The sequence below is a fragment of the Phalacrocorax carbo genome, chromosome 12 (genome assembly GCF_963921805.1).
Source record: "Phalacrocorax carbo chromosome 12, bPhaCar2.1, whole genome shotgun sequence".
Taxonomy (NCBI): domain Eukaryota; kingdom Metazoa; phylum Chordata; class Aves; order Suliformes; family Phalacrocoracidae; genus Phalacrocorax; species Phalacrocorax carbo.
In genome coordinates, this window is record NC_087524.1 from 13,026,749 (window position 1) to 13,045,685 (window position 18,937).

Below are 18,937 nucleotides of genomic sequence, written 5' to 3' on the forward strand. Positions count from 1 at the left end.
TTTCTTCTCATTCATCTGCCTTTTTTTCTCCTGGGGAAGGACAGAACAGGCCTGGACCATGGGAGGTGTTGGCTATGAAATGCTCCCAGTTTGTTCTTAAAGGCATGTAGCATCTTCCTCAAATGTCTTTTCTTCCTTATTTTGATCAAAGGACAAAGCCTGAATTCTGATTAGGTCTTCCAGATGTTTTCCTTTCTGGTTTCCCTGACCTCAGCATCAACGGACCCCTTTTGCTGTTGGCCAATGAAAATAATTCCATGAACATCCATTATAGCTTATAGGGACCTTGTTCATTTGAAAACTGTATTTTAAGTTTGGTGGGCATCTTGGACTTTGGACGATTGGGAGGTATTTTTAGGTGGTTTTTGCTTTCACAGTAACACCGGCAACTTCTTTTATCCTCTCTTGCAACTGAACTTCTGACAGCTCTGGAAGTGTTGGATGTCCTTGGTGTGCGCTGTTGACTGTCAGTACCCTTTCTACTGATTCGGCATTTGCTGAAGAGTCCAACCAGTCCCTACAGCATGTAGCTAATTTTTATTTTATTGTGATAAGTGACCACTTAACAGCATGCAGATTAACTTCTCTGTTGCAAATTCTTGAGCCATTTGAGCAACAAATCTCATGGTTCACTGTTCTGTTTATGCTCTACAAATTGTCTCTCCATTGGCTTACAGCCATTATATTATCCTTCATTTATCTGTGTTAACCTGTACTTGTCGTTTAATAACTTTAATGATCTAAATCCTTCTGTCTCTAATTATATTAGCTGTTCAATGTAAATATATATCAACTGCAAACTTGTAAATTTATAGGACTTTTACCTGTGTCCCTACACTTAAAGATATGTCATCACTCACTTTATTAACTTTCTGCCGTCAGAAGCATAAAGCATTTGTCTCAACCCTGAATTCTTCTAACTCCTGCAACATATATTTTCCAAGTTTGTAAATCTACTTGCTGTCACCTCTGAACAGCTAGCATTTAATGCTTTCTAGCATTTTTTTCCAGAAACTGCTGTTGATGATTTATCTCTTCTAGTCTCCTAAAATATAAACTTTTAACCTGTCTAAAAAGGAGTGCCTTTTGGAAAAAAAGTATCCCAGCCTTGAATATGTTTATTGAGTTTCTGCCTGTGTCAGGGTAGTTCTCTCCAAAAATCTTCCATAAGCTTTTGCTACATCTTCAGAACACGAGATGTCTTTGTGCAAAAACAATACAACTGCGCTCCCCAAATGTCATTATTAACTAGGCAAGGCTGGGGATCTCAGGGTGGAAGTGTTCTCCATTCATACCCTGATTCCTTCTCTCACAACACTCAGTGTTTTTTTGAGTTTATTTCACGATGCTGTAGATCGGCCATCTTGATTTTTAACATGATTTTCTGCTTTTCCCAGTGTAAATTAGTTTGTCTTTTCCCACCTCCAATTACATAGCTCAGATGCATACATTGTACGTATGATGAGATTGGGCAAATCATACTTCCAGGCATCCTCTCCATGATTTAGTTGTTTTTAAGCATTTTTATATTTTAAACCATACCAGAATATCTGCTGCCTCTTATAAAATGTATTTATACACACACACACACACACAGGGGGTACACTTGGAGAGGAAAAGTGCTGTATATACCATATTGGATTATTTTATTTTTCATATGAAAAGAAAAAGTAGGACTCTGCCTTCAAAATTCATAAAAATGCATGTTTATTTATCCAAAAGCCTGGAGAGACTCATTCTGTATCATTCCTGTCTCTTGAGTAAATATATTAGTCATTCTTAAAGAAAAAAGTATTATTGACTTGAGTGATTAGAAAAAGCTCTTTCAAAATCAGTTTAGCTGATAAAGTAAATAAATGCTTAAATGGCTGGGGGCAAAAAAAAAAAGAAGAAAACCCAGTCAAGCACAACTTATTTTGTGTCCTTGATACGTGTGTAGTTATTAGAAATCAAGCTTTGTGGAACATGTATTAAATAATTATGATTTGTACATATAAATAAATACTGCATATAGGTTACAAGCAAATTCCAAATAAGGGCATATTCAGGAGCATAAAGTATCATTGTCTTTTGGGTTTATCTCAGTGTAAAAGTTGAAAAACGTGCCAATTTTTGCACACATGAAGGGGGAAGTTGGGTTTGCACTTGTTCGGTTTACAGGGGGGTGTTGTTTTTTCTTCAGTTGGGGAAATCATTTTCATTCTTCCAATTATGTTCAGTGTTTTAGGATAAGAAATGTTGTTGGGTTTTTTTGCATAACACAGTCTCATAGAACCAGGCACCGTTTGTGTTGAACCCACACGTAGTGTTATTAAAGTGTTCGGCACTGAAGAGGCTGATTTCACATACCTTGTTCAAATACCTTTCAGGCAGAATACATTCAGTGATGTGAATTTTAGCATTCACCCTTTCAGGCTGATGCTTGTTAATATTAAGTTATGTACTTTTTCAGAATTTTTTTTCTGTTCATCACAGCATTGTTTAAGACTATATTATTATTCGCTATATTGAATATTCTTGCCCTCTGTCAGTACATAGATAATAATGATGTAAATGCATTCACCCTTCTGCTTCTCATAGTTTAGCTTTAATTTTAGAACATAATTTTATGTATCTCTTTGGGAATTTCAGTTAGAAGAGGCAGCACCACGCAGTCTTTTGTAGGGCTTGGGACTGCACTGTACTAAACGTTGTCTGTACATACTGACTAAAAGGATGGGATAATCCCCAAATAATTGAGGTTGTTAAGATTCTGTGGAAATAACACCATTACTGGCAACATGCGACACCCTTCAGTTTGTGTACTGGTCTTAATTCATGCATCTGCACCACAGTATATCTTAGAAACCTGACCTTTTCACATAACTGTAGTAACGTTGTCAATGATTTGCATTATAAGTAGTCTGGAAAGATCTATACAGCACTGTTGCACTAAAAGCATTATTCAGCCACATAGATGAAGGTTTTAACGGGCAGGAAAACACCAGAGTTGTAGGGAAACTTGCAAAACTATGGCAAGCAGATAGCAATAACATCAAGCTTGTAATTAGCTGTAGTGTGGGCTAATGTTACCTTTTTTCCAGTCCCAGGCACCTTCAGTTGCAAACCAACTGAGGAGACATGTCTTCATATAATTTATAAGTCTGTATTTTCTTTATTTATTAATATTTTTGTTTGACTGTCTTGACCTTCCAACTAAAAATCAAGTTGGATATGAAGAGGATCTGTGGATAAAGGTGTCAATTTATGTTTGCAAACTTACGGTGAGATTATGTTACCTCCGTTATGTCTCTTTGTTCAACTTATGTTGTTATTTTAGCCCAAAAAAGGCCAAAGATCATCAACTAAAGTGCATGTAGAGTAAAGCTGCTCCTGTAAAATTGATGATCCGTCCAATTATTTATCTATAGAGGCTGCTGGGAAGAAACGCAACTATCTCAGTTCTCAGACCCCTCTGCTAGGTTGAACTTCATGGCTGAAGGTTTAATCCCTAAGTGTCATATCAACAATTCATTCTGTGATATTCTGGCTGACATGCTCTCCTTCCTTATTTATTGATGTGTTCAGTCATCGACAATGAGAGGAAAATACACTATTCGTCAAAGTGACGGTGTTTTACCCTCACTTACAGTTGATGCTGCTGTCACATTGATGGTTGGAAAATAAACTCAATCATTATAAAAAGCTAAGAGTGTGAACTTGCCAGTGACAGGAAGAAGATGAAAAAAAACCCGACAGTAACTTGCTTAAAATTGGTGTAATAAAAATAGAGCTGTTTCCTATAAAGATATTTTTGAGCTTTGTTTGTGAAATACCGAGCCATTTTAGCCATTTACTTTATAGTTATTCCTTTGAAGGAAAATCTTCTCCTCGGACTCCTTTATGTCTGTGCAAACATACATATAATTTTTAGCAATAAATATTTGTTATCGTTCTACCTCATGCTACTTGGATAGTAATTTGTTGATTTTTTCCTCTCTATTCTGAAGGGGGTTTGCTTTGTTTTTTCTCCTCCAGATTACATTGAATACATGTATCTGTTTGTGCATTACAGTATTTTGAGTGCTTTGATGAGGAATAAGCTCAGAATAGTTTCATGCAGTAAGTCCTTTGACATGCAAACACAGGCAAAGCTCTGCCTTGAATCACTTTCTTAGGCTACCATTTGTATAGCTGTACTGCACCTTACAGCGTTTTTAACTCTATAACCACATATCTTACCGCATTTCACCTTTGGGAGGCATTGTATATACAGCTAAAAGTAAAGAGCAGCAAGCCAAGAGGGACAAGATAGTATAATGAGGATGCCAATTTGTGGTCAGATATCTGAGGAAATATTTATCTTACTTGTACTGTACTTGGCAACACCAGAGAAATATATATGTAATGAATTTCCTTAGACTTTATCTGGCAGAGTGTGTACCTTGTGTTAAATGGATTTAGAAAAAGAATTGCTTGTCTCCTATTTTTAAAGTTTGAGGTGATTCTACTTTGGATTATTTACTGAAAATGGACTGTATCTATTGAAAAAATAAGAATAGTCATGTTTGCTCTACTAACATATTGGTGAATATTTAATGATTAATTTTCTTGAGGCTCTCCAAATAATGACACTTTAGGATCCCACTTATTCACCAAAACAAAAGCAAGGCATTATTTTTGTTGTAGTTTTGCTCAGTTTTGGTGCGTATATCTGGCAAGCTAGCTAAGTAGCCTAAATGAATGTGCACAGAAATGCTGGTTGTCTCACACGTGCCGTGTGTCCTGAGGCAAGCTGCAGCTGCCTCAGCTCCTTCTGTCTGTTTCCCCATCTGTAAAATGGGAATGATTTAACTTACTTTTCTCCTTCGGGGAAATACAGGGAGGGTTTCTTAATGTTTCTGTAGAGCTTTGAAGATTAAAATCTCTTCTCCACACTTTCTGCTAATATTTCAGTGTTAGAGAAGCATTTGACTGAAGCTGTTTGAAGAGTAAAGTTTTGGCGTCTTGTGTTGTCTTTGTACCATATCTTGAGGCCTCTTCACTATAATTTTGCAACCTGTGGTTCAGCATAAGCTGCAGAAGCAAACAATCCCTGTGTAAACAAACGGTGATGACAATAGTTTAATGTATATGTCTGCTATTAAAGACATCAGGAGATCCATTACAGCATATCTCTAAGCTTGCCAGAAATAGTCCATGATGGAGCAAAATAGATACCAGTAACTGGGCTTAGCCTGAAATAGCTTTTATTTAAGCATCAGTGGTAAATGCTGAGAGGCACAGAGAGTGATTTACTTCTAATATGACTTCTCAGTGCCTTTAGAGGTATAAGTATGGCTGGTGTTTTAGCAAAGGCTTCCTGACTTCCTTTCTAAGACCAGGAGTGGGCTTAAGGAGTGTGTGGGAAGTATGAACACCCAGCACTTAGAGCAAGTCTGAAAGTCTTCTTGCCTTCGTTTCACAGACCAAAGGTCAGCATCAATTCCAAGGGCCTAGACAACCTCAGGAGATTGCAGGGGGACAGCTTCTGGTTTGGTTGTTACATCATCAGTTTTATATTGCTTGAAAAACTTAAAATTTAATATAATGATGTCTTCCTCTTTGCAGCTGGGAGGAGTGATTAGGCTACCACGTGTATTAAATGCCACTGTTACTGTCTAACCTGGCATTTTGAGGCTTTACAGTCACAAGCTATATTTTTCATGATTTACATTTTGATTTTTTAATGCAGAGCAGATTGGACAGGAGATGCTGGAAAACCTCAGCCATGACAGAGAGAAGATCCAGCGAGCCCGGGAAAGGGTGAGTTTGATAATAAGTAATTCTTGGTCTCAGATTTTATTTGCTTTGGGCAAGTTCTGTAATCCAGCATATTGATTAGTTTCATAGAAACAGCTGCTATTGTGAGATGTAATCACCGTCTGCAGCAAAGTACTTAGAAAGTGTCTTACATGGGCCCAATTCTGTAAAGCCTCTCCTACGCGCAGTCACACTGAAGCCACCAAACCGCTGTTGGAAGCAAGCTTTCTGACACAGATAAGTCAGGTTTCTGTCCTTTGAAGGAGTTGTTATAGTGTCCGTTGCAATGATGTCTTGGACTTTCTGCAAAACAAAGTTCAGTATCACGATTTAGCTTCTACTAATTGATCATCCTTGTAGCTGCAAATGCTAATAGTTGCCTCCTCTGGCAATTCTGTGTGAATTAACAGGTAGCGGTTTCTTACACTGCGGCTCTGTCACTGAAGTCAAGATAACGTATCTTGTCATTTCTTGCTTATGTTGCCTCCTTAGGATCTTCTTTACTCTGTAGCATTAAGGAAGATGCCTAGAAGCCCATCCCATCCAATGCATACAACTTCTCTGAACTTCAGTCTAAGAAATTTGCCTCCCTGGTTCTGATTCCTGCTCACAGAACCAGGAGTGACTGCCCCTGTGACCTTCCGTCCATGACTCGTTGATCAGATACTTTCCTGTGTGTCCAATTTTGCCAAAGCTAAGTACTCCTACAGGCCTCGAGATGACCAATGCCATGTAAGAAGACGCCTTTATCTGTCCCAGGGAGTTTCTTTACCTGGATAGCTTTGATTGGTAAAGCCTCATATGATGGCTTTATTGAGGCATTTTCTGTCAGCTGTACCCGTTGCTTTCTAATATCCTAGGCATTAGCTACTTTAAACCATGAAGTATAACTAAATCGTTAAATGTAACTAAAGATTGGGAGCATTTCCCAAGTGTTGTTCAGGCAGCTTTGTGTCTTATTTCACCTCCACTCATCCCTAGTGACTGCTGACTCTGAGATGCTTTTCTCTTTCTAGCTGGACAGATAAAACCTAGGCAATGGAATAAGGTGTACCCCTTTCTGCTGATCCTAAAAATCCTCAGGAAAGAGGGAGTGTAGTTCTGATGACTCTGTACACATGGTTCATAGCATCTCTCTTCTGTGCTTTCCACCTGAAGAGCAAATTTCTTTGATGGCAAAGCCTGTAAGCTGCAAGGAGCAAGATTAAAAATAAGGGTATTCTAGGAAAGTGTATCCCATCACGGTTCAGCGAAAGAACTCTTGTCATAAATGGAAGATCTCAAATTCCAAGTTTTTATCATATGGCACTTAAAATATTTTGTTCCGGGAATTCAGAAAAGTCCTCCAGTGGAGCCACATGAGTGCATCTAGCCCGGCTGTCTATATGCTCAGACCTACGGTCAGGGATGATCTTGGATAACTTGGCAAGTTTTCCGTTTTGTGGAGATTTTTTAAAGACCAGGACAGAGAGTGCTCTGTCGATGCATAATGGCTTTACACTGAGTACGTGGAGTTATGATCTAATCAACCAGGGAACAAACTTGTCTTCTGAAAGTCAAATGTCAGCCTGAGTATGATGGTCACTTCTTAACAGTTCAATGTTGTGAAAATTAGGAAGATTTTCTTATGAGCAAAATTTAAATGAGTTAGTGTCGCTATGGATTGGTTAAATTTACATATATGAGTTTTCCTGTCTGTAGACTAAAACATTTGAACGAAGAAAAATGCAAGAGAGAGCTAGTATGTTGAAGAAGTGAAGATCATGTGTTGTGCAAAGTACATGTGTAATAACAGTAGTGAAGAGGAATTCTTGAAACTGCTTTTTTTAAAAGCCAAAGAGAAGGGATAAAAGCCCTGTTACAAGCATCACATAGGTTAACTGGAGCATAAAGGACTCTAAAAGATGCAATATTTTTAGGAAAACCTCAAATTAAAATGTGTCTAAGGCAGACAAGATGTCAATGTCAGCATCTTGTTAATCCTCTTTCCTTTCTCATTATTATTCTTAATATTATTTTTTAAAAGCTTTCTTAAACACCGTGTAGATTTGCCATTGCTAATATCAAAGCATCCTGCAAGATGTTTTCACTACAGCAGTTCTGTGAAGCAAGGGAGCGCCATCACATACCATTTAACAGGTTTGCCTGCCACCAGTTGTTCGGCTTCTGCAGTGCTCTGCTATTGGTAAAGAATGATGGAAGAACTACGTCAGATATTTCAGATTTGAATAAAAACAAACCTACGGTTTGAAACTCCTTATGGTGCTTTTTCTGCCAATGCAGGAAGAAAAGGTGTTCTCTTGGGAGGTAGCTAGAGATCTTCCAACCATGTGTGTACGTGTTTGCTTCTTTTTTAACATTTCTTTTGCTTATTTTGTTGGTGTTTCCATTACCATAAAAATGTGAGGTCGTCTTGCTTAGAGGAGTTTGTCAAACCTCTAAGATTCAGCTTCCCCTTCCTAACTATCAGTACTGATTCTAGCTGTCAGGTAGAATCCTGCAGCAAGAGAGAAAAGTAAGGGTCAGACTTAAAATGGTAAAAGGAGAGAGCTACTTTTCTGTGAGAAGGGAGGAGAATCCCCAAGTGTTAAATGCATCTTTATGAATAATAAAAGACCAATGTAAAGCATACATTTGTGCTTCAGATTCCCTTCTAGCATAGATAAGAACTTGGGTTTTTAATGAGCCTTTTAAAAATTATTGTGACCTTTTTTCTTCTGTTACTTGTGTCAAACCGGGCTAATCTGCTTTTCTGGAGCTTGAACTGTCTAGATGAATCAGGAAAAAATGAGGGAATGGCCTCCCTGGAATATAATGCTCATCTTTGTTCCATCATGGCACATAATTGCAGAGATCTGAGAGCCAGTGCAAGCCTTCCCACTGACTATGATATTGCCAAGAGCAAGTCTTGGATGGTGGTATCCAGTCCCAGCTTCTACCTGATATTTCCTAATAACTTTTACAGGAACGAGGAGGAAATCTATGCAAAAAATGTGTCATTGATCGCAACTACTGATTTCCGTAATAAACATTAAATCTGGTAGCAAATATTTATAGTATTGGACTCCAGAATAGAAACTGGTTTTATTATTGCTGCTACACATATATTCAAGATATAATAGTGGTTTGTTATAGTGAAGGTGATTTGTTATTGGAATACTGCCACTTTTCTTGGCAGTGTTACTGTTTTGATGGATTTATAACACAGGATGCATTTTGACTTCTACAACAAAGTTGCTTTAGTAAAAAGTCAATGAGTCAGGTAATCCCTTCAATCTGATTTGATAATGAAGAGGTAAATATTCCGCTTTCATAAGGAGAAGAATGTTTTTATATGTGTACACACAGCTGTATTTCTGGGCATGTTAGAATAGCAGTGGTCCCTGCTATTTCATAACTGACAATCATTACATTGTCATTTACAGTAGATTTTTATGTCCAACTGGTTCTAAGATCTCTAAAAAGTCAAAAGCTGTCTCTCCTCTAGCTACCAGTAGCAAAAGAGGCAACAGGCCAGTACTTCTATTCTTCCTATACCCTTCTTCATTTCTAGACTTCGTTCTGTGGGACACTAATAAACACAAAATTAGAGGGGAAGTCTTAATCCTTTTTAAAGAGCAGTAGAAGTAATTGCTCTTTTTAAATATGAAGTTCATCTGCTTCATAGCTTTTCGTCTCCCCAGTTTCATTTGTTATTCAGTTGTGCTTTTACCTATTTCGCAAGATTTTTGAGAGTTGTAGAACAAGGCAGTTAATTAAGTTTAGCTGTAAATGCAGGTTTTCTGTGTCCTAAGAAACTACAAAAATGCTCTTTTCAGTGAGTGACTGATCCTTACATGCAGAAATATTTATTATACAGCTGTACTTTGTGTCCATACTATATAGACTCTTCACAAAGTATTTGGGCATCCATCCCAGTGGTGGCTGCTGTAAGGTCAGTACAAGTTTTGTATTTAAGGGACAGTATAGGCATATTTCTTTTACATAGAATTGGTAAAAGGACACTGGTTTGTATTTTTGCTTTTTCTTTAAACTAGTGTCTTTGAAAAACAATGGAAGAAAGATATGTTTGTTGTTTTTTTTTTCATAAAGCATCAGGAACACAGCACATGGCTGTCTCTTCATCCCTTGATGCCCTCACTAATCTACATAACCAATGCACATACACACATCAATGGGAATTATGTATATCAATTTATATAGCTTATACCTGCAACCCTTTATTTGTAAAGCTTTTGCTCTTTATCCTGGTTCATCTTTGTTGCCTCAGTGTCTTATCTTCCGTGGGTTTCATCTTTACGTAAGTGAACACCAGACAAAACATTTTTAAAATTCAGAGCTTCAGTGGCTTTCTTACACAAGAATTTGTTCTGGGCCAAAACGGGAGTTGACTGACTTGAATCACAGTAGAAATATCAATACTTTGTACAGAATGGAGCGCATGTGCCTTTTGCCTTTAACGGGACTCTTTTCTCCCCAGCTTAGAGAAACAGATGCAAACCTGGGGAAGAGTTCCAGGATTTTGACGGGAATGTTGCGAAGGTAAGGCCAAGGTAGGGACACTTCTGCTCTTTCTTTTTTTCCTCTCTCCCTCCATGCCTTTATTTTTAGTTTTAATTCAGCCTTAGCATTTTGCTGATGTACCTGACTTTTTTAACACAGGCTGCGCTGTAGAATGTCTTTGAATGAATGCTGGTAGTGAAGCAGGCATGGTTTGATAGAAGGCTTTATCACAGCTATGGAGAGAGTTTTCTGTAGCCTGAAGGATTACCCCTTGCTCAGTCATTTCTCACCTTTGCTCCTTTGTAATTGGGTTTGGGTTTTTTGTGTGTGAGTTCTAAAATTAAGCTTTTTGATTATGATTTTCTGTGTTCCTTATTCTTGAGTGACTTTGATGTTTTCAGGGATTTCTACCTGTTAGATTTTATGTGAGAAAGTTTGTAAATGTTTTGGGGCAGCATAAATATATGCACAGAGAAAAGGTTAAGATGATCAATTCTGTCTGAATAGATGGGGCAGACACATTGTCAAACCGTGTGGTTTCAGCATGTTTTTTCCATGCTTTCAATGTTATGAAAATTGCCTCTGAGATCAAAATGAGGTGATAAAGAAAGGAAAAATTTGCAACATCCTAAAAAGCTATGTGGGACTGCAGGGAGGGAGTTATCCAGTGATCACTAGCCACCTTAAATTTGCATTGGTACCTTCCCAGGCAGATTTTCTGAATTAGTGACATCACTGGACATGTGTTCTTTACCCAGTGAAACAGCACCTGATCTTCTCCATGATGTCCGTATTTCAGTATGTATTCAGTTTCCTGAAGAAGAAAAGCACCCCTCTAATAGGTGGTGCTGGGTGCTGTGAAAACATGGTTTTAAAGGAGTTTAGAGCAACCTCTGAAGTGTTCAGTATGAAGTTACCCTTGCCATGGGCTTTTATGTTGTATATTTGCTTAATGCAATTTGCTTAATAAAAAAAAAAAAAGAGAAAGTTTTAGCAGAGTTGTTCGTTTGTCACTTGGCTTGGAAAATATCAGTACCAGAATTTAATAAGTTGTTCTTTAGTGCAAGCTTTATCTCTTCATAAGTCTCCTCAGAAAAATATCTTTGTTAGTTCCTTGTATACCCAGTTGACAAAGATTAAAATGACTGAACCTCATGCCTTCATTCCACAGATTTCTTACAATTCCAACTCCAAACTGTAACACATAAAATTCTCTGATTAAGGGTAATATGTAAATGACACCAGCTAAATTCAAAATCCATGGAGAAAGGAAGTTGGCAATTGAAAGGGATGGTTCAGTGCCTGTAGACAATCAAAATAAACTACAAAAAAAAAAAATGGACGAAAGAAAAGACACAACCAAACCCAAGTCTCCCCAGGAAGGGCTCTGCGACATGAGCTGTAACGAATATTCTGCATATGTCTCCATTTTGTCAAATCTCATTAAAGGGGTTTCTTGCTTTATGTCAATTGAGCTGTCCAAAAATCATTCATCATTTTAGTGTAAAAAAAATCATGCAGTTATTTAAATAATATCATATTAATGTTAAAGTTCAGCTGTCATTTAATAGTATGGCTTAATCAGACATAGCATTTAGGAAAAATAGTTTTTTCGGGCTTTACTTGGCTTTCAGGTTGGCAGATTCAAATAAGGATTTATGGGTTTCTAAACCAATGTATTCTTTCCATGTTTATGCTTGAGGTACCTCAGCCTTTTTTGCAGCACCCTGTAGTCTGTTATTTCCAATAAAATAAAGTATCTCCTCATATTGTGTTTGAATACATTTGCAAGTAATTTGGAGAAGCTGAAACAAAAACATATGCTGTAACCTTTGACTTTGTTTTGTGTTTGGGAATCACAGTTAGGAGTCCTAGTTTATAAGTGTTCCATAAGCCAAATGAAAAATATGTTCTTAAATATACTTGGGCTCTTCTTTTCAGACAAAAGGATTATGTAGTCGAGCACCAGGACGGCATGCTTCTGTGTGTCAGAAAGGCACTGGATTTCCTTTTTCTTTAACAAAAACACTGAGCTGAGTCACCCATCTGGATGAAAAGCAGGTTAAAATTTAAGCTCAGTTCAGGTAAATGTGCCAAAAGAAATGCCTCGGCATAGGTGCAACTTGCAGTAGAAGGTTCTCGGGATGTTATTTAAAACCACATAATAGATACACCTACAGTGAATTTAATTTGTTTGTGACTTGGGAAGAAGGGTCTAGCATTATCCCAGCCTCAGCATCATCCCAATGCTGTTTAGTCACAAGAAAAATCATAAAATGCAGACCCCAAGAAATCAGCACAAATTAGATAAATACAACTGTAAGAAAAATAATTAGCACAGATTGGCAGTTGTGTCCTAATTTCTGCATACTTCAGTACATACCTCACAATGTTTCACTTAATTACTGAAACCAGTAGAGACAAATGCTAGAGGACTATTCTTCACATGATTAGAATATCGAAAAGGTAATGTTAAACTGAACATTGCTCAACTTAGCTGCTGCTCCCACAGTATGCATTTGCTGATATGCTTGAAGTTGTATGCCAGGCTAACACCCTGTGCATCAAACTAATGCCTAACTATTTCTATTTTTATCATCTCAGAAAGGTAGAGCAGTATCTCTTCTGAATTTGGCCACATATATTGAGATTAGACATTTAGATAGCTAGAGGGCTAAATTACTCCTTCGGTATGACCTAAATTCCCTGGCCATGTATTTGTGCATAAAATGTTCTGGAGAAAATGTTGTGGGGAATAAAAGCTGGGGCAGGTTTTGTAGGTTGCCACAGCTCACTAAGAAAATCAGTGGCATAATAGGGACAGGTCCTCGTATCCCAGTTTGCTGCTCTAGCAACTTGAAGTAGCCAGCCTTGTGTACTGGAATTTGTTATCTCCCAGTATTTTGGGTGTTTGTGTAAGGAAATTTTTGTACTAAATGTTTTAAAATATTCTTACTTTGAAATGACCTATACATTCATAATAATTTTTTTTTCTGTAAATAAACCTACTGAGATTCTTTTAATCTAGTATATTCCACCTACGGCGTTGCATTATTAGGATAGTATCAGCATGTTGATAATGTCAAAACATTAATAATTTCCTTTTACATGTATCTATAGCTCTGGACATCCTGACATTTTATGACTCCTCTTTAACACAGTGAGACTATAGCAGAAGCTCAACATTGTTTCAGTTACAGAGGTTTCAAATAATAGGTTTTAACATAAGGAAATGGCATCTGCTGTGGTCATCTGTGATACTGTCGTCTCAGACCTCTGTCCCTTGGCCTCTACCCCATTGTGAATTGGGGAGTGCACAGTGTGTTAGAAAGAAGCAGACAAGAATATGTTCTGGAAGATCTTCACTCTTTTGCCCATATCCTAAGCCAATAGCCTAGAAAAGCTTTTAAGAAAATAATTTGGGCAGTCGCCAAGCCACACACAGCCCAGTGGGAAACAAACAAACCTAAAAGTAAGCAGATAAAAATTTCAGTAGATTTGAATCTTTATCCAATTAACAGATAAATTCTATCTTTCCTCCTCCAAATTGCAGAAAAAATATTATAGAAAAATAGCTACTACCCTCCAGAACAAAGTTTTATTCTGTCTGGTTCACCAGGAAATTTTTATGCCAAAAATTCTTTTAATCTTCAGCTTTCAATCTTCTGAGTTGTTATCAGTGATGCTTTGAGAAGCTCATGAGCATATCTGCTCTTACAAAAGAGACTTAAAATCTGATTTCCAACAGGACAGCGGCACTAGCTCCAGCTGATGGAAATGAAGCAGTAAGTATTCAGCTCTCAGGTGCTAAGTTACCTGACTTACCAACAGCTGCATGACCATCATGACTACAGTCAGAAATGGGGAATGCCTCGCCATCCATGCTAGTTGTAGTCAAGCTTCTTCACACTTCTTTCCAGGAAAATTCTGGTAGTCCTGCTTCCTGCATCACTTCTAGTCAAACTTCCTGTCCAGAACCTAACGCTATTTTTCAGTGTTTAGTAGCATCATAGGACAGTTTAGGTTGGAAGGGACCTCTAGAGGTCATCTGGTCCAACCTGCTGCTTAAAGCAAGTCTAATTAAAGCATGTTGCTCAGAGACTTCACCAGTCAAGTTTCAAACGCATCCAAAGCTGGAGATCCCAATGCCTCTCTGACCAATCTGTTCCCCTGGCAGTTGAAACAAGCAATTTTTCCAGGTATCTTATTGAAATTTCCTAGCATCCAACTTGTGCCCATTGCCTCTGGTCCTAAGCAGAAGTGATTTAAAACATAAGTGTTTTAGAATTGGCCTTCAGTTTGGGCCTGGATTGCAGTCATTCCTAGCCGTTCTCAAACAACTTCAGCAGTTCTGAAGAAGCCCCTGTGTTCATTAGGCTGGGACGACATTCAATGTAGGGCAATTCTTTAAACAGGGTGTGGGGTGCTGCCCCTACCCATTGACCGGGTCAGGTGGCCATTCAGCAGTAGATGCACAAGGATTTTTTTTTATTTGCTTTCTCACACTCCTAGAGATTTGAAAAGTTAATTATGTCTGTTCTGCCTTCTCTCCTGACTACGAAGCCCACATTTCCATATGCAGAACAGCAGCAGAGACAGTCATGTCCCTGTTGAGGCAAGCCAAAACAAAGTGCAATCACTGTCTTTTCCCCCTTTCTCTACCAATCTCTCTTTCCATCCCCAGAAGTCCATAACAAGAGATCTTCTTCTGAGCTAAAGCCTATCGGTATCAGCCAGACCAGGCCATGACTGTTGAGTCTCTGCAGTTTTCTGGAGGAAGGTCTTTGTTTCGCATATACTGAGTGAACTTTAACCTACAGTTAGATTTGCCTTGTTTTCATGCTAATAGAGGAATTCCTGTTTCCAGCAGGAACTTTGCATATTTGGTCTCAAACCAAAAGAAGTTTGAGTAGCAATTGTTTCAGCAGCTTTTTGGTACATATATTTCTATTTTTACTTCAAGATGTATTTCTACACCAAAAAAATTATTAAAATGGCAAATCCTGCAGCAGCATGTCTGCTCCATGTTGAATATTTACAGCTGCAGCTGTTTACTTCAGTAATTTAGACCTTGATTCAGGAACATATTTAAGCATATGGTTAACTTAAACCAGAGGAGCAATTCCCTTGACTTGAAGGAGACTGAATAAGGGGGAGTGAGTGGCAGAATGATTCTGGGTCATCCCATGGGGCAACACAGCTTTTATTGTGCTCCTTTCTCAAGGCTGATTACAGAGCAAACCCTGTCCTTAATATTTCTGTTGTTAAAAGGAAACCATAAAATACACATAGGGTATGTTAGCGCACGTTACTGTCAGTGTAAGAACATTTTTTCTTTACATTTACTGACTTTTAAGCATTTAATATAGTTGCCTGATTCTTATATTATTGTACATGTTTGTGTTTTAATACGCAACTAACCTTCATCAATTATGAAGTGTTGAATCTTTTGAGAAGGAAAGTGATATGCTTTGTGGTGCTGTTAATCACATGATAGTCTTTGGATAAGGAACATACGGCTTGTTATTCCAGATTAAACCTCGGCATTAATTAGTACCTGGTCATTTTGTCTCTGACTTTAAAAAGAAACCTTGTTTCTTTGTTGAAGTGATGGACAAAACATCTGGAAAACGTAAATGTAATGTCAGCAAAATTCCCAAGGGTAAGCATTCTTCATCATTAGGAGTCCAACCAAAAAACAGGAAATGTACCTCTAGGTCTGAACAGCAAGAATTTTAAAACAGTATAGGACACTGGGTTCCCTGTTCTCAATTTAGGTATGATGTAATCTGATGTATGTAAGATGCTTTTCTTATTTTTAATAATCAATTGAGAGCCATTTTCTAAACCTTGCTCATCTTTCTTGGACAGTGTACTGTATGTTGTTTCCAAAATGCTTTTGAAAAATCTTACTCTACTTTCAATCAGTGATAGAAATACTTTTCAGTTCGTGCATCATAGAAAGTGCATAAGTCTTTTGAGCTGCTGTATAACCACCATAGCTACAGCAAGCAGCATACATGGAGAATTCCGAGCCATATACTGAAGGTACTGAATGCCTCACAGAATGGGCCCGATTTCAACATTGCAAGCTATGATTAGTTTAATGCCGCCTTAGCCTTTGCAACCCTGCAGCTCCAACAGTGTAAGTGATAGAGAGTTAAGTTTTCTTCACACCTGGGGAAAAAAAAAAAGGAGCATCATGATTGATCTTTACATTTTAATAACTTAAGTGCATAGGATAAAATAAGACAGTGTTTTAATGTCCTTGCACCTAGGCAAAGGCTTAGAAGGATATGTCCTTCATTCGTTGAGATAGAAGCATTTGTATTGTAGCACTGTTTTATTTTTCAGATTGTTGGAAAGCTCTGTCCATGTGTCAAGCTGCCTACACTACATCCATTATGAGCAGGGCTCTCAGCATTCTTCAGACAGTATTTCTAATTCTCTTTCTTCATTCCTTTTTAAAATGTACAATGGCCTTTGTTCTGTCCTCTCCATTCCCTCTTTTCTATCATCTGGAATTACTATCTCATTTGCCCCCCTTCCATCTACTTGTGTCCAGCTGAACAGCTGGAAAGAACATTATCTAAAGCACAGTTGTGTTTCTGCAGGAAAGCAGGGTCCCAGTGGATAATTATCCAAGCTAGCCCTAGACTGCATATACCAAGAATTTAAAGCATTGTAATAGGTTAAATATCATGTAACCCTTTGTGATTTTTCCCTGTATTGAGATATGTTGACTACCATTAAGCAGCTAGAGCCTAAAAAGGTTCACAGTGTCATGAGTGAAACAAAAGGCACTTCATAGTCAGCGTTGTCATGTCTGAACCACAATAGATGTCCCATGACACGCTTTCATGAGAAGGCATGTCTTATATCAGCATAATCAGTGCAGTGCTTTCTCGCAGTAGTTGCAAGTAGTTTCCAGTTGGATGAGTTATCTCTGACATGATATTCAGGAATAGTGAAAGTACTGAAAATATTTTGAATGTGGTGAGATTGTTTATGTGAAGCAGGGAACCTGTTAGCAAAAGCTGACATTGGTGATTCCTGAAATAATTGGAGACAACTCTTCAGAAATCAATGAAGTCAAACTCCTTAAGGCCAATAGTAAATTAAGGATCATGTGGTTCTTGACACCACTCGCAGTATAGCTGTCACAGAAAAATATATGCCAAATTTTACACATTCCATTTACTATGAAGTATTTAAACTGTAAATTCCTAAATGTAATGTTTTCTGATCACAGATCTGCATGATATCTTGCTACATAGGTCATTTCATTTTAATCTACAAATTTGCCAAAAGAGAAATAGAATAATCTTGGAAGCAATTACAGACAAGTTCATCCCTTTGAGTTAAGGCAGGATTGACTGTCTCTGTTTCAGTCCTGGCAGATATTCATCTGGCCTGCTCTGCACTGGTGAACATTCCCCATCTCTTCAATCAAACTGTTCCAGATTTTCCCTAATGTCTAGCCCAAATCTTTCTTCCTGGGTAGACAGAGAGTTTTTATGTGCTGGTGTGTTTGAGGAGGTTTCTGTGCTCTGTCATGTCTGATGACTTCTGCTGTGAAAAGAAATTTCTGCCGAACTTTTCAAGAATTAGAGAACATAAATAATAGTGTACAGAACTAAATTAGAGTTTGCAGTTTGATGGGATTTGGGAATGTAGAAGTGGAAGAATTGGATAGTGTTCTTATAGGCAAATCCTGGAAGCTCAGCCCTTCCAAACAGTAGCTTCATGTGTAGGTGTCACTGAGCTTTGCAAACAGAGGCACCAAAATAAAATCATTCTCATGAGGATGCATATCTGGACTAAAACTAGACTCTGTGCTGAGCTGACTAAAAGAAACATTTGAAACTCAAACTTTTTTTAGTCAACAAAATACAGATATTTAAGTTTTTTGTGGCACTTCTAAAGGTTTTAAGACGAAGGCAGTAATGTTGTCAAACATCAGAATTTTAAATTTATTTCTCCCACCCTTGCCCATAGACACACCAGCATTTTGGACAGATTTGGAAACAAATGGCAGAAAAGGGAATTGTTTTGCCTAGTCTTCTGTTAGGTCTCTGCAGGAAGCTTTGTTAGACTTTATCAGATAAAGAAGCTCTTTTGTGCATTCTGAGTATGATTTCCAGTAGCACTTGGCACTTTTCTTGCCACACTTGATTGAAATTTTTGGCTTTTAATAAAAGCAAAATTAATTCAACTTTCCAGCACAATTCTGATCATACACCAAGGAATTTAAGAAAACAATGAAGTCATCAAACTGTTTTAAAACTTCTGTGATATCAGAATCTTGTCCTTATTGGAATAAAGGAAAACTCAGGATTTGCCGAGTACAATTAATGCTGAAGTCAGTCACCAAAGTTCTACAAGAAAATCCAGGACCTGAACTTGTAAGTCATAACTTGTGTGACTAGTTTGCTCATCCGTACCTCTGATATTGAATGAGGATCTCTTTTGGTTTGAGCAAGTTTATTGGGGTGGGGGGTTGTTTGTTGTTATTGTAGTTTTACAAAGAAGGCCATAAATGATGACTGTGAGAAATCAACAGTTAAGGAAAACCAGGATGGCTTAGAGTTTTTTGCAGAAAAATTAGTGCTGCTGTGGGACAAGAGAATTTATATCCTTGCGTAGCATGTAA

General features: G+C 37.8%; 1 protein-coding gene across 5 annotated transcripts in view; it reads left to right on the plus strand.

The window, feature by feature from the left end:
* The window catches only part of VTI1A (vesicle transport through interaction with t-SNAREs 1A), a 284,395-nt gene that overhangs the window by 161,672 nt on the left and 103,786 nt on the right, over positions 1–18,937 (plus strand). For 3 of the 5 annotated variants that reach the window (XM_064464158.1, XM_064464156.1, XM_064464157.1), the window contains 2 exons: positions 5,714–5,784; positions 10,262–10,323. In XM_064464158.1, coding sequence (XP_064320228.1) covers positions 5,714–5,784; positions 10,262–10,323 — 133 coding nt within the window. Of the gene's footprint in view, positions 1–5,713; positions 5,785–10,261; positions 10,335–18,937 lie in introns of all 5 variants that reach the window. The other 2 variants (XM_064464159.1, XM_064464160.1) reach the window with 1 other exon arrangement.